We start from the raw sequence: 12744 nt of genomic DNA, 5'->3' as shown, positions 1-12744 counted from the left end.
AGGAAAGGTCAAGTCTCTGTTATAGTTATTTTTGGTCTTAGATCTGCTAGTCATGGGTCTGGACTTACAGATAAGGCTGGAGGCAATACTGTTAGCAAATTCTATCGTTTATTGGACATTATGCTAGCTACTTACAAGATAGACTCAGCACAAGGCTATACATAGAACTCTCTCTCTCCATGCTCTGTTGGTCATGCGATCTTATAGCACTGATGATGTAGACTGTGTATTTACATATTTAATGTTTACCCTTTCTCTACAGAGTCAGGGAGCTTTCTGACTCGACAGACTTGTATCCTTTAAAAGAGCGTACACCATATTTTCATTCTGGGAAGGTGGAGGTGGGATGGAGTAGGGCCCAACCACTTTCAGATGTAGGCCCGGGGTGACAATGGAGGTGGGCAGATGTTGGGACATCAGACCAGTTTTAATGATGAATTTCAGGAGCTCAAACCCTCACCCCTCACTCCCACCCACACCCAAGCCACCTCCATTCCCCCAATACGCCCATGAAACCTCTATGCCCTCATTCTCCCATGCCACCTCCATGCTGCCCACAGTCTCCATGCCCCCCCTCATGCATCCTACATAGCCACTCACCCAGCATCCACAATGGGCAGACCTCAGGATATCTTTGAAATGGGCATTAAAATAAACATCTAACAATTTAAAGAGCTATTCTAATGTTCAAAGCTGCTTCATACTAAAAAAAAGCTCTTATCCATAAAAACCCATTCAAAAAAATGCAAATCCCCTCAAATGGTCAATCTATCATAAAAACAAACACTCATCCAATTCTGCTTCTTAGATTTCCTTTGATTTCAAGGATGATTTGCTCCCACTCTAGCTCAATGGGTTCTGAGGTGGCTGATCAGTCCAATGTGTGATCTGCAGACTTTGCCACATGTGGGGCAGGTGGTGCTCGAATTTTCATGCCTCCGCCCATGTCCGAAAGGAGGCAGGGGGGATTAGAAATGCCAGGTGGGAACCAATTCTAGGATTCCCAAACCCATTCCCATTATATGGGATTTTTATGGTCCTTGGATAAAGATGCAGGTAGCAAGTTAGATGATGAAAATATATACGATGCACAAGTCCACACTCAGCAATCCTGCTCTTGCTGACTCCATTGCAGGGGTGATTATTTCAAAGCCACCTGCTATTTTCATGGAGTAGGGCCTGTTTTGGCAGGAGACATGGTTCAGGGCACATCAGAGAAGTTGTGGACCACAGGGGAGCCCTAGTCCCAAGTGGGGAACCAAAAAAAATAGTAATCTCTTCCTGGAATTCTTTCATTGACCGACTTTGAAGTACAAAAAAAAATTCTTTCCATTTCAATGGTAAGATGCTGCATTGTAAGTTGGATATATTTTAACTGCCTTGATTGATTATAGGGCTATGTAGCGCAAAGGTAACTTGATTATAATTACATAAGTGTTGGCATGCATTATAGAACTTGTTCCAATGGAAAAATTGCCATAACACATTCAAAACTGTAGAAAAAGTGCTGGAAATAGTCTTGTAAGTTTTGGACTGAGATGTAAGCTTTCAAAAAAATTGCCCTGCTTTTGAACATTTAAAAAAATCTAAGCATCCACCATAGTCAATTGATTGATAGGTAATCTGCTTTGAAATGGAAATGAAACAGCAACTGCAGCTTAAAAAAAAGACCATCTGGTGTATGTGTTTCAATGGACTCCATTGTTGACATTTCCCAGAATTTTTTTGGTAGCTGGGGCTGTTATGAATGCTTGGCTGAGTTTCAAAATGTTCAGAACCCCCTTATTGCAGCACAGGGACTGCGTTGACATTTTTGAATGACAGTTTAAAGAGATTACTAAAGGATTATCTGTCTTTGATGTTGTAAGTGGATAAATGTTTGTTTGTTTTATAACATATTTACCACTTGAGGGGATTTACATTTTTGAATAGGTTTTATGGATGAGAGTCCTTTTCAGTATGAAGTGCCTTTGAATATGGTAGCTCTATTAGATTGTTTGATGTTTCTTCATGTCTATTTCAAAGATATCCTGATGTCTGCCTACAGTGGATACTGGGTGAGTAGTTGAAGGATACACAGGGACATGGAGGGGGCATGGGCAGCATAGTGATGGCACTGGGGTATTGGGAGATGGAGGTGGCATCAGAGGTATGTGGGCATGGATATGGCACAGGAGTGTTAGGGGCATGGAGGTACCGTGCAGGCATGAAGTAGCATAGGGAGTGGGTGGGCTGGCGTGAGGAATGAGGGTCTGAGGGGCTGACATTGATCTTTAAAACTGGGCCACTGTCCCAATAGAAAGAGGCAGGCATTCTAGCCTGCCACCTAGCCATCTATTCACCGTGTTTTGTCACCTTGGGCCTACCTCTAGGGCAGAGGGCCTGCCTCCCCAGAACGAAAGTATGGTTGTCTGTTGGGTCGGGATGTTCCTAGACTTGGCCTTCATGCCTCCTCCTTGAAACTCCAGCCCTTAGAGTTGGAATTAAGCTTTTGCCCTGGAAGCTTGGTCCTAGGCTAGGTATGAACCGAAATTGTAGCATGTATATAAAAAAAATTAGGACCTCCTGATAATTTAGCCTGAGATTGATAAACATACTGGAGTTGGAAAATCAATACATAAATATTCAATTTAGTTTTCAATATACCAACAAACTCTTTGAGTAAGATTGTGACTCATTCAAAACACATCCACCTGCACTGAATTAAAGTTGGTTCTAGTTGTTGGATTATGGAAATAAATATAATCCACATAGTTTAATTAACCTAACCAGTCACTTGTTTTTCAAGAGGAAGCCCATTTTCATCCTTTCACCCAGTGTTTCTTTGCTCAGTTGATATGTATTTAAAAAGGTTGTCAAATAATATATAACAAACTACCTCAAACTTACGCAGAAATTTTCACTCAGCAGGCTGGCGCGTGCCTGACCCGCTCGAGTGGGAAATGACGCGCATTTATGTTGGCCGAACGTGCCCACGTCAGCAGTCGTGTGATAGTTAAATTAAAAGGCCTGTTAAGGCCATTAAATGATCAATTAAGCAAAATTTTTCATTGCCCATCCAACCTAACAGGTGAAAAGGCCAAGCGACCTTTGCATTTTTTTGTAAACCTCCAAAAGCAAATAAAAATAAAATAAAAGATTTGCAATTGACATAATAACATGTCCTTACCCATGTGACAGAATTACATGAGGGGACATGTTTTATTACAGTTTTATTTTCTTTATTTTTTTTTTATATCTCTCCATCTCCCTGAGGCCTCAGGGAAATTACGAAGTGCTTAGTTGTTCAAGCTCTACCCGCTTGTCCTCCTCCCCCCACACCTCGCACGGCAAGGCTGAGCACTGCCATTCCCGTTTCACGCTGGGTGGGCCTTAATTGGTCTGCCAGCGTGAAATCATGATGTGATGCCGATTGCTTTTGGAAATCGGCTTCCCAACTGCCCCTGCCATCCCTGCTGAGCCAGCCCGCCAACAGCAAAATTTTGTCCATGATGAAGAGCTAGTTCCTGGTTCATGTTAATATTTTAGAAGTAATTTTTAACTCTGGGAAGATTAAAGTTTAACTGTAGAAAAATGGGAAAAATGCAACTAAAGCAGCTTGGAGTCTATTACACTTAAAAGGTTGGGGCCATGTTGACTTAAGGGGTTAACAGCTAGAAAGGTAAGAGCCATAAAATAGCAGGTGGGTTTACTTAGCTGGCGAGCTTGAGATGTGGTGTCCACGCTGCTTGCAAAGAAGTGTAGTCAGTCCACAGAGATGTTTTGCTTGGGAATTAGAGCTAAATTAGTTTACACAGTGAACACTGAAAAGTTATGTCATCATAGAGATGTGTGGAGCTTTAGAGGGTTCTCTGGCTTCAATTTATCTGAGTGTTCTACAGCCTGGGAAGAGGATACTGAGAAGCTGGGAGCTGGTAGCAGGCTCCAGGCAGTTAGGGCTCAGAGAAATCCTGGGGAGATGAGGAGGTCACTGGTTCTGTCCTGGAGAGGGTTAGGGTTCAGAAGAAGCCCTGGGATCCATTTATAGCTTGGTGCAGCCAGGAGACTGGAGTTCAGAGAAACACAGGGGCAGTGCCAGCTTAGTGAAGCTAGTGGTCCGAAAAGGAGTTGGAATTGTGCTGGTAATTAGAGGCAGGAGTGCAGCTTTGTGAATCCTGTGAAACGCAGTCTCAGGAGGAGAGATTGAACCATTGGGAGGTGAGCAGTTGTTGAGGCAGTTCGAGCTGGACTGATTTTTGTGGGAATTCATTGGCTTGATTTTCGAAAGTGAAGAGTTGAAATTCCTTATGACAGAGACAGAATTTTAATGAGATGTTGTGGCTCACAGTGGTCACTGACATCTGAATGGATTGCTGAGAAAACCATGGGACCTGCCTTGGTCGCATCTGCTATTTAATGTGCAGTGTGGTATATTCAGCCACAGTTTGCCTGTTAATTCATATTTACCTCATGTTAATTCTGAGTGTCAGAGTATAAAATAGATACTATAGATTGTTGTACTTTTCTGACTTTGTATAGCAAAGATTATTTTGTTTGTTTAAAACCATGGAATTATTCTCCTAGTGGGTAACTGGGATTTCAAACATCATCTACTTTAAACAAAAAGTTACTGGTCCCTCAGCATTTTTCAAACAAGATAAACAGTTTTACAAAAGGTTCAAAATACTTGATTGTGAATACTTACGATCAATCATGGTAATAACACTGTCCTCAACAGCATCACTGGTCATCTTATCAGAGATAACTTTTATAGCCACTAAATATTTCTTGTCCGGCTCTAGTTCCTTGATGATGTATTGAACTAATTCTTTTTCGATTCTTCGTGAGTACACCAATTCCTTTTTGTCATAGTGGTAGCATTTAACATCGTAGCCATCATAGTCTGAGTCAGGGTGCGTCCAAGAGCAGGAGACTGCAGTGGAGCTCTGGGGTCGACATCGGATATGCTGTATTTTGTCAGGCCCTGTAATGTTACAAATAACCGTAAAAACAATTGCAATAGTCAAAAGGCAGAAGAATCGACATTAGTATCTTTTTTAAAGCAGGCAAAGAAATGCTTTCGATGTGAAGACTGCCTTGTCAGAATCTGTCACGTTGACCTGGCACTTAAATGCAACTGAAAGTCTCAGGAATGGTAGAGGCTCAACATCTCCAATGGTCTTCTTGCTGGTTCCTCATATTGACTCTGTGTAAGTTTCAATTTGCCTAAAGCTTCATACCCTCAATTTATCTTGCTCTATAACATATTTACCTATTACCACTGGCTCCTTTTGCCCCAACATCCTAATTTCAAAATCTTTGCCTTATTCACAGGTTTCACCAGCCTCCCACCTTCATCTCTAACTCTATGTCCCAGATTGCACCCTCCAAGGTCTCAGCTCAACTTGTTGTGCGTTTTCCTGCCCCTTCCTATCCAGCATTGCAGTCGGGTTCCTCAACGATCATGGCCCCAAACTCTGGCATTTGCTTCCTAAACCTCTCCTGCCCACTGAACTGTTCTTCTTCATCTTTAAAATACCCTCAGAACCAACCTCTATGATTATGCATTTTATGCATCTTCCAATTCCTGTTTGTTGCTCATTCCACTTTCTGTGAAGTGCCTTGCCAATGCTTTGCTATTTTAAAAGCTCTGTATAAATGCAAACCCTGTTATACGTTATAACCTGTGAAAGAGTTCCAATAGTGTTACATGAAAAGACCTGTCATGTGAACTAATTCTCATTTATTTACAAAGATATTTACAACACGCCAACTTGTTTCCATTTCTATATCTTTGTTTGATACTTTGATGTATTTCCTTCTGTTCCGTTCTTTTCTGTGCATTCTTTTAAAAATGCATTAATGACAAAGCCCATTTAACATCGTAGATTCAGTGACATATTTGGGTCGGCGTTAAAAGGGTTTAACTGTTGTCTCAATTCAGCTCAGCTGAGTATTTTGAGATTACTTGATTTGGAAAAGCAATACGTAAATCTTTAAGCCAGCTTTCAATAATCCAACAAACCCTGTTTCTGGGAAGATTTAGACTAAACCTCTTTACACACTGCAATAATCCAACAATTCATCAATGAGCAAGGAGAAAAGAATGATTCAACAAGTTTTAAAATTAAATAATAATGCTTGTACTTATACTCTGACCATCATATTGAAAGAAAAATGTATCAGGCATTGGAGCATAGGAACATAGACCATTTAACCTTTCAACCCTGTTCTTCAGTTTTAAGTGAGCTTGTACACTAAGCTGTTATACCATGATGGCATCATAGCTGAGGTTGATCCTATCCTCCACTGATATTCAAGGGGGTGGGATCAGGAATGGTAATCTTGGCTGAGTTATATATCCCTTTTTAATTTAGGGGCACTAACCAGTTGCTGAGTCCTGAGTGTTGCCCAGGCTGAGACTAGCCACTTCGGCACAAAACAAGAATTATAGCTGGGACTTTTCTGTCGTGTAGTGGCATGGAGTGTACTTACTCATTAATCCACTGCAGGGAGTTACCACAATTGTAATTTAATATACATTCCTCTCCAAGTTAAAGCAATAGCTACACAATCCAACAATATTTTTACTCTAACACTGATTAAAATTATGTTGTGCTATCACTTACTTGTTCTTATAGGAGCCTGAACAGGTTCACTAAAGGATTTTAGTGATTTCCCACTGACAGTGCGTACACTAAAAGAGTAGTGACGCCCAGGATGAAGTTTCTGTATGATTCGTCCTTTTGATTTCATGGTGTTGTATGGGTTAAAAACAACAACTCTAGCATCTTTTGGGGTCCACTGCAGCTCAAAGTCATCATAATCTGTCCAATCTGGAGGGCCCAGCCACGTGATGACCAATGAAGTGTTTGTAACGTCAGCGAAAGATACAGATCCTGGAGGTTTTGGTGCTTTGAGAGAATTAGTGATTATCAATAAAAGTTAGAGCAAAATATTATGCAAACGATTACAAACCTACCGACTTCAATGTTCATTGAGAATATTTGTATAAAGTATAAACTTTCACTGACTATGCTTATCTCTAACTCCAAGAAGGATTTGTTTTGTGACTAAACAACCACTAGCCTTTATGAAGCAGTCTAGAAAATCCACTGGCATTGCCTTCCAGGGCAAGAGCTGGCACAGTCCTGGCTGCAGCCACTGCTGACATTTGCAGGGTTAGGGCATAGGATTGGGTGAAGCAGACCTTCTTAACACAGGTCACATAGCTAAGGGTTAATTAATCTAGAGCTGATTTTGTGAAAGTACTTTAACCGTCATTAAGTTTAACTTCTGTCTGTGCAGTAGCATGTCAAAGCCGATCGTGGTAATGAGTACCAGTGATCTTGCAGATTCTGGGTGTTGGATGTTTCAGATATTTTCCAAGTAAAAAAGCAAAGGTTATCACTCAGGAAGTTATTAAACCCATCATTTTATCGAAGTCCTAGCTCCTTTTTTTAAGAGCTGCAATTTATCTCCACAACGTGCTGTGCATGTTCTACAATGGTTTCAGTCTTCCTTGTTAATTTACTTTCTAAATGCAATAGTTCTTTTCCCCATTTTCCAGCCGATGAGCTAATTTTCTCCTTGTAAAGCAGTGATTAGAGTTCAAAAATATCCCTCTACCTGAGGCTGTGACATCTGTTTCTGTGTTCCTAATTTAAAAAAAAACACCTTTTCTTTCAAATTTTAAACAATGACAGATTTTTGCTTTTGTAATATGTTCCAAATTTGTGGATGCCCTGAACTGTACTGCAAACAGAGGTTGTTTACGCAATGCAATGTCCCTTTGAAACTTTTAACCCCTTTAACGGTGGCAGTTTGCATGGATTCAACTTGAGCCTTCATCTCTTTCGGATCTCACTTTTGGTATAAAGAATCAGTTTTGAAAAAAATTGTGCTGTGCCAAAACAAGAGGGACAGGATTCAATTCAAATCAAATTTTGAAAAAGAATTGACCACCCAATGCAAAACAAGAACAGCAGCATTCCACAATGGACAGATGGGCAAATGGACAACAATATTCCACAAATCCTTAGCATACTAATAAAAATCAGTATTCGGAAGATTTTTTAAATTTCTTGAGCTGAGTTTGAATCCCCTCCTTGTTGAACAAGTGTTACCATGTTTTGAATGGATCGTCAGATGATGCACTTTGAGATTATGGACTGCTTTGTGCCAGCTGGGAGGAAAAATCAGAACTTGCCATCCCAAAAGAGTGACTAAGTGGTGCTAAGTTCATACTGACAGGAGTATTCCAACCATGTAACATGCAAGTGTATTACTCTGTTGCTAAACTGAAGCTATGCTTAACCTGGCATTTCGTTTTAAGGCCACAGAGTCTTGTTGCTGTAAATGTCCTGCTGTCAATTGCTATTGCAGATTAACAAGTGTCTGGTAAGAAACAAGCACAAAACAATTACCTATCATTTTAAAGAACGTTCTTGGCACTTTGAATTGTAACTGTAGTGAGCCCTGTCCATTTATACTAACATAATGGAGATATTTAAAGTAATTTTAGCTTTCATTATTGTTGATAGTGAATCAGCCGTCTGAGTTCACACACCTGACATTCCAGTGGAAATGAGATTGTGCCAGTAGTAATACAATCACCTCTGGCTCCTTTACTATTTGGGTTAATATGCTTGTGTATTCATAGACTACACTATTTATTCATGATACCACCTGCGCTACAATTTATGAGAGATACACTGGCTACAGTTATTTAAAATACATTACAAGTAAAAACATCAATCAGTATTTACCTGTTCTTCCCTCTGCTGCAGCTTTATTGCTCAAATCTCCACTTTGTGTTACTATCAGCATATGATAAATCCTACCAGGGATCAAGTCCTGAAAATAGCACTCCCTCAAGTCTTTCTTCCCAAATTTATTGCTTTGCACAGTGCCATTTGGGTTATAAAGTGATATGTTGTAGGAATCAAACTCTCCCACAGCTGGGGTCCATGTAAATAACAAGCTGTCAGTCTGGTTAATGTTCATCCATTGCAGACGAGTAACTTGAGCTGGAACTAGACAAATGAAGTTAGATTTGAATGATTAAATAAAACAGAAGTATACAAACAAAGATTTGTAAAGGTATTTCTACATATATCAATGACTTTGTTGGAGGAATTGAGAGTTGTGTATTCAACTTTGCAGAGTTACAAGGCCCAGTAAATTGTGTGGGTGGAAAGAGGACTAAAGGACTTGAACAGATTGAGTGAGTGGGAAAAACTGGCAGATGGGAGTTCAAAGTGTGAGGCCACCCACCTCAGATCCAAGGGAGACAAATCAGAATATTTTCTTCCTGGTAAGAGATTAGGAGCTGTTCAATAGCAGAGGTTTGAGTGTCTTGGTAAATCACTAAAAGTTAGTTGAAAAAGGCTAATGGGATGTTGGCCTTCAAGGGAATACAACAGTGTGCAATTTGCAGAGCCTTGGTCAGACCCTATCTGGAGCCTTTCAGTTTTGGGTTCTGTCCCTCAGGTAGGGATAAAGAAAAAAGAAAAGAGTAGGAAATAAGGACAAAAAGAGAAGGAAGTACAGATAGAGAAGAAATACCAGACGCTCGGAGAGAAGGGGGAGAGATAATTCAAGTACACAGTACAAATCATGGACCTACCATTTCTAAAAGGTTTCATATCGGTCAAATGGCAAAAATATTTGAGACATTATTTAGCATACATATTTAAAATTGATAAACCCTGTAAATTAAACATCTTTGTCAAAACGATTTTGGTGATTTAAGCAATATTATTCTTTATGATAAAATTTAATTTTATAAATATAAAGTCTAATTAATCCTGTACATATCTGAAACACTGCACAGGAAATTAATTCCTGGTTATTTTGAGTGAAGTTCAGATTGAATTAAATTAGCAGAAATAATCAAGTTGATTATACTGTTTTACCTGTCCTTCCAAAAACAGAGGATTCATTAGTTAAATCCCCACTATGAGTGACTATCACAAGCTTATACATTTTGCCTGGCGTCAGGTTCTGGAAGGAGCACTCTTCAAGGTTCTGGATGCCGGATTTCCTGTCATGAAGTGTCTTATCTGAATTGTAGAGGAATATTTCATAAGAGTCACATTCTCCCTCTGCTTTGGTCCAGTTGAACGATAAAGTCTCAATGCTGTTCCCTTGTAACATCAGATCTGTGACTGCAGCTGGAACTGAACAGGTAAACACAATGAGTAGATGCAGGACAGAAATATACAGAACTTTATGAGAACAGTTATGCATCTCAAACACTTTCTTGCATTGTGGTAATACAATGAATCTTGGAATTATTGGATTAAAGGCCCATTTTAAGAAGGACTTCATCATGATTGCCCAGGTTTCTTAGACAGCAGTGAATGAATGGCACACCATCAATTATACCTGCACTTGCCGACAGGAGTCCTGTGGGCTTTTTCAGTGATTGCAGTGATTAAAAAACCAAAACAATGCAGCATATTCTATGGCAGATCTGGGGTCTGCAAACAGGGAAAACATCCTGGGCTGTATTTTCACCTTGGAGGCAGGTAGCAGGAGTTGGGAAATTTCCTAGCTCAACCTTGCGGAAAAGTGCCTGGAAGTCAGAATTTTCGTTCTGGTTGGGGGTGGGATGGGGTTTGGAAACTAACAGAAGTCAGGCCCACTGGCCCCAGAAAGAGTTCAGAGACAGCCATAGGGGCTGCTGGGTGGCGAGAATGCATAATGAGGCTTAGCCAACAGCTGCATCCCAAGGAAAACATTGCTTGATTGACAGCTCTTTCTCTGTGATCCATTCTGTCAATTGCATAACATTTATTTACACAAGATAATGAGGCATCAAGTGCTTGCAGTTTCTGCTATTGATACTTTAAAGGGTCTGGATAGTTCACACTTTTATAGGGCTGTGGTAAAAGCATTTAAAAAAAGTAGAAAGTTATGAATGAATGTTTTTTTAAGTTTTTCAATACATGCTAATGATTTTATAGTATTCATTGATTCTGTACAGACAGTATACTGGCAGAATGGGCATGGAAGTCCATAGGTTGGTATGGAGGTTTTGAGAGCCAAGGGGGCTTGGTGGAGGGGCAGATTTGGCATGGAGGGTATGAGACGCCAAGGGAAAGGGTGGAAGGGCATAGCTTAGCATAGAGGGTATGAGGGGCTATGCAGGATGGGTCGAGATGCATAGCTTGACATTGGGCATGGATAAGACATTTTGAACATGCCTTTCAAAATGCTCCATTATCCACACTTTGGTTCACAACACCTCTGGGGGACCTCGAAACATGGGTCCTTGAAAATTTGGCCCGACTCCATGAAAATAGTTGGCGGGGAGGGGGGTGGGGGTGGTTGAAGATGCCTATCCTTGCAATGAAATCAGCCAGATCCAGAGTGCAGGCTACAGACTTGTGACCTATCCTGCACTGCTGAAAATTCAGGGCGCCGAGAATCCCTGAATCAGGTCCCAGCCATTTTAAAAGATCCATGGAGTCTCTCTGATTCCATTAAAATGCAGCCCCATGTTTCTCCTGGCTCCATCAGATTGAACAGACCATACTGAGATACACAGAGTTGGATTTTCAAATGCCTGTGATTGGGATTGGGACCCCATGCGGGCGTGATTTGAAAACCATGGTTTTGGACGTTGTCACTGGATCCTGGAGCCTCCAGGTGAGTTTTTTTATTTTCAAAGGGCTGGTGGAGGAAGTGGAAACCTGCTCAATGCCAATTAATGGCCCCTTATGCTCCTTAAAGAGCTTTTTAAGGGGCCTGTCCAGTGCAGAATGGAATTTTTAAACTTTATTTTGGTAAACCAAAACATTAGTGCACAGCTGTTTAGTTTGCTGCAGGGCCAAATAAAGTTTATTTGTCCTTGTCTTAAAACTGTCTTTTAATATACCTAATTATGTCAGTTCTAGCATGGACCTTCAATTTCCTGCTGGCTCCCTGCATGCCCATCAATGTTGCTGGCCCTCTGAGGAGTTGCCTGATCCCTTCAGCAAGGCAACAGCAGGCTCCAACATGTCTGCTGCCTGTTTCTTCTACTGGTACCAAGCAGGCAGTTCTTGCCTTCTGGAGAGGTACAGTGCCACTAATTGGGCATTGCGCTTTCCCCCTGGTCAATTAGATCATTTAAATTTAAAAATAGTGTCACAAGAGTGATGCAGCTGAGAAGTGGGGGGTCAAAATTCATCCTGGGTCACTTTGAAAATCCCGTCCACAGAGCCTGAACCGGGAAGTGTAAGTAAGAATATTTAATTCAATGATAAACCTTATTCAGAAAGCAAAATGAAAAGCTCGAAAGAAAGATGGAATTAAGCGAGAGAGGTAAAAAAGACAGTAAGAAAAAATTTTGGAAAAACTTTGCTTAATTTTTTTCAAATCACCGACCGTAATTAAAATCTATTAGAAGGCGACTCCACACTTTATAAAAAATAATTTTCTGTGCCTGAGAGGTTTTTTGACTGTAATTAAGACACTGTTAAAAATTCACTTATACTTGATTAGGCAAGCTTTTACTTTTCTTAGGCCAGAATTTTACACCCCGCAGGCGGGTGCTCGCCAAACCCATCCAGTTGTGAAATAATGCAAGATGATGTCGGGCGAGGGCCCCAATGTCATTGCGCACTCACGTGATATCCTGCTCGGCAGGCGCATGCAGCAGTTGGAAGCGCGCCCGCCGACAATTAAGCCCATTAAGGAGGCACTTGAGAGCAATTTTTCATGGCCTGTCCAATTTTACAGTTGGCGGACGGGCCAATTGGCCAGGCAGCCTTTACG

At 40.8% G+C, this 12744-nt stretch overlaps 1 protein-coding gene across 3 annotated transcripts in view; it reads right to left on the bottom strand.

Moving 5' to 3' along the window:
* Window positions 1-12744, bottom strand: part of ptprb (protein tyrosine phosphatase receptor type b) — a 103657-nt gene that overhangs the window by 19903 nt on the left and 71010 nt on the right. For all 3 annotated transcript variants that reach the window (XM_041216117.1, XM_041216118.1, XM_041216119.1), the window contains 4 exons: window positions 9897-10160; window positions 8748-9014; window positions 6609-6893; window positions 4685-4963 (listed from right to left, as the gene is read on the bottom strand). In XM_041216117.1, the coding sequence (XP_041072051.1) occupies window positions 4685-4963; window positions 6609-6893; window positions 8748-9014; window positions 9897-10160 (1095 nt within the window). The remainder of the gene's footprint in view (window positions 1-4684; window positions 4964-6608; window positions 6894-8747; window positions 9015-9896; window positions 10161-12744) is intronic.

The sequence above is a fragment of the Carcharodon carcharias genome, chromosome 21 (assembly GCF_017639515.1).
Source record: "Carcharodon carcharias isolate sCarCar2 chromosome 21, sCarCar2.pri, whole genome shotgun sequence".
Taxonomy (NCBI): domain Eukaryota; kingdom Metazoa; phylum Chordata; class Chondrichthyes; order Lamniformes; family Lamnidae; genus Carcharodon; species Carcharodon carcharias.
The sequence above is the reverse complement of the archived record's forward strand: the minus strand, read 5'-3'. Positions and strand labels throughout refer to the sequence as shown.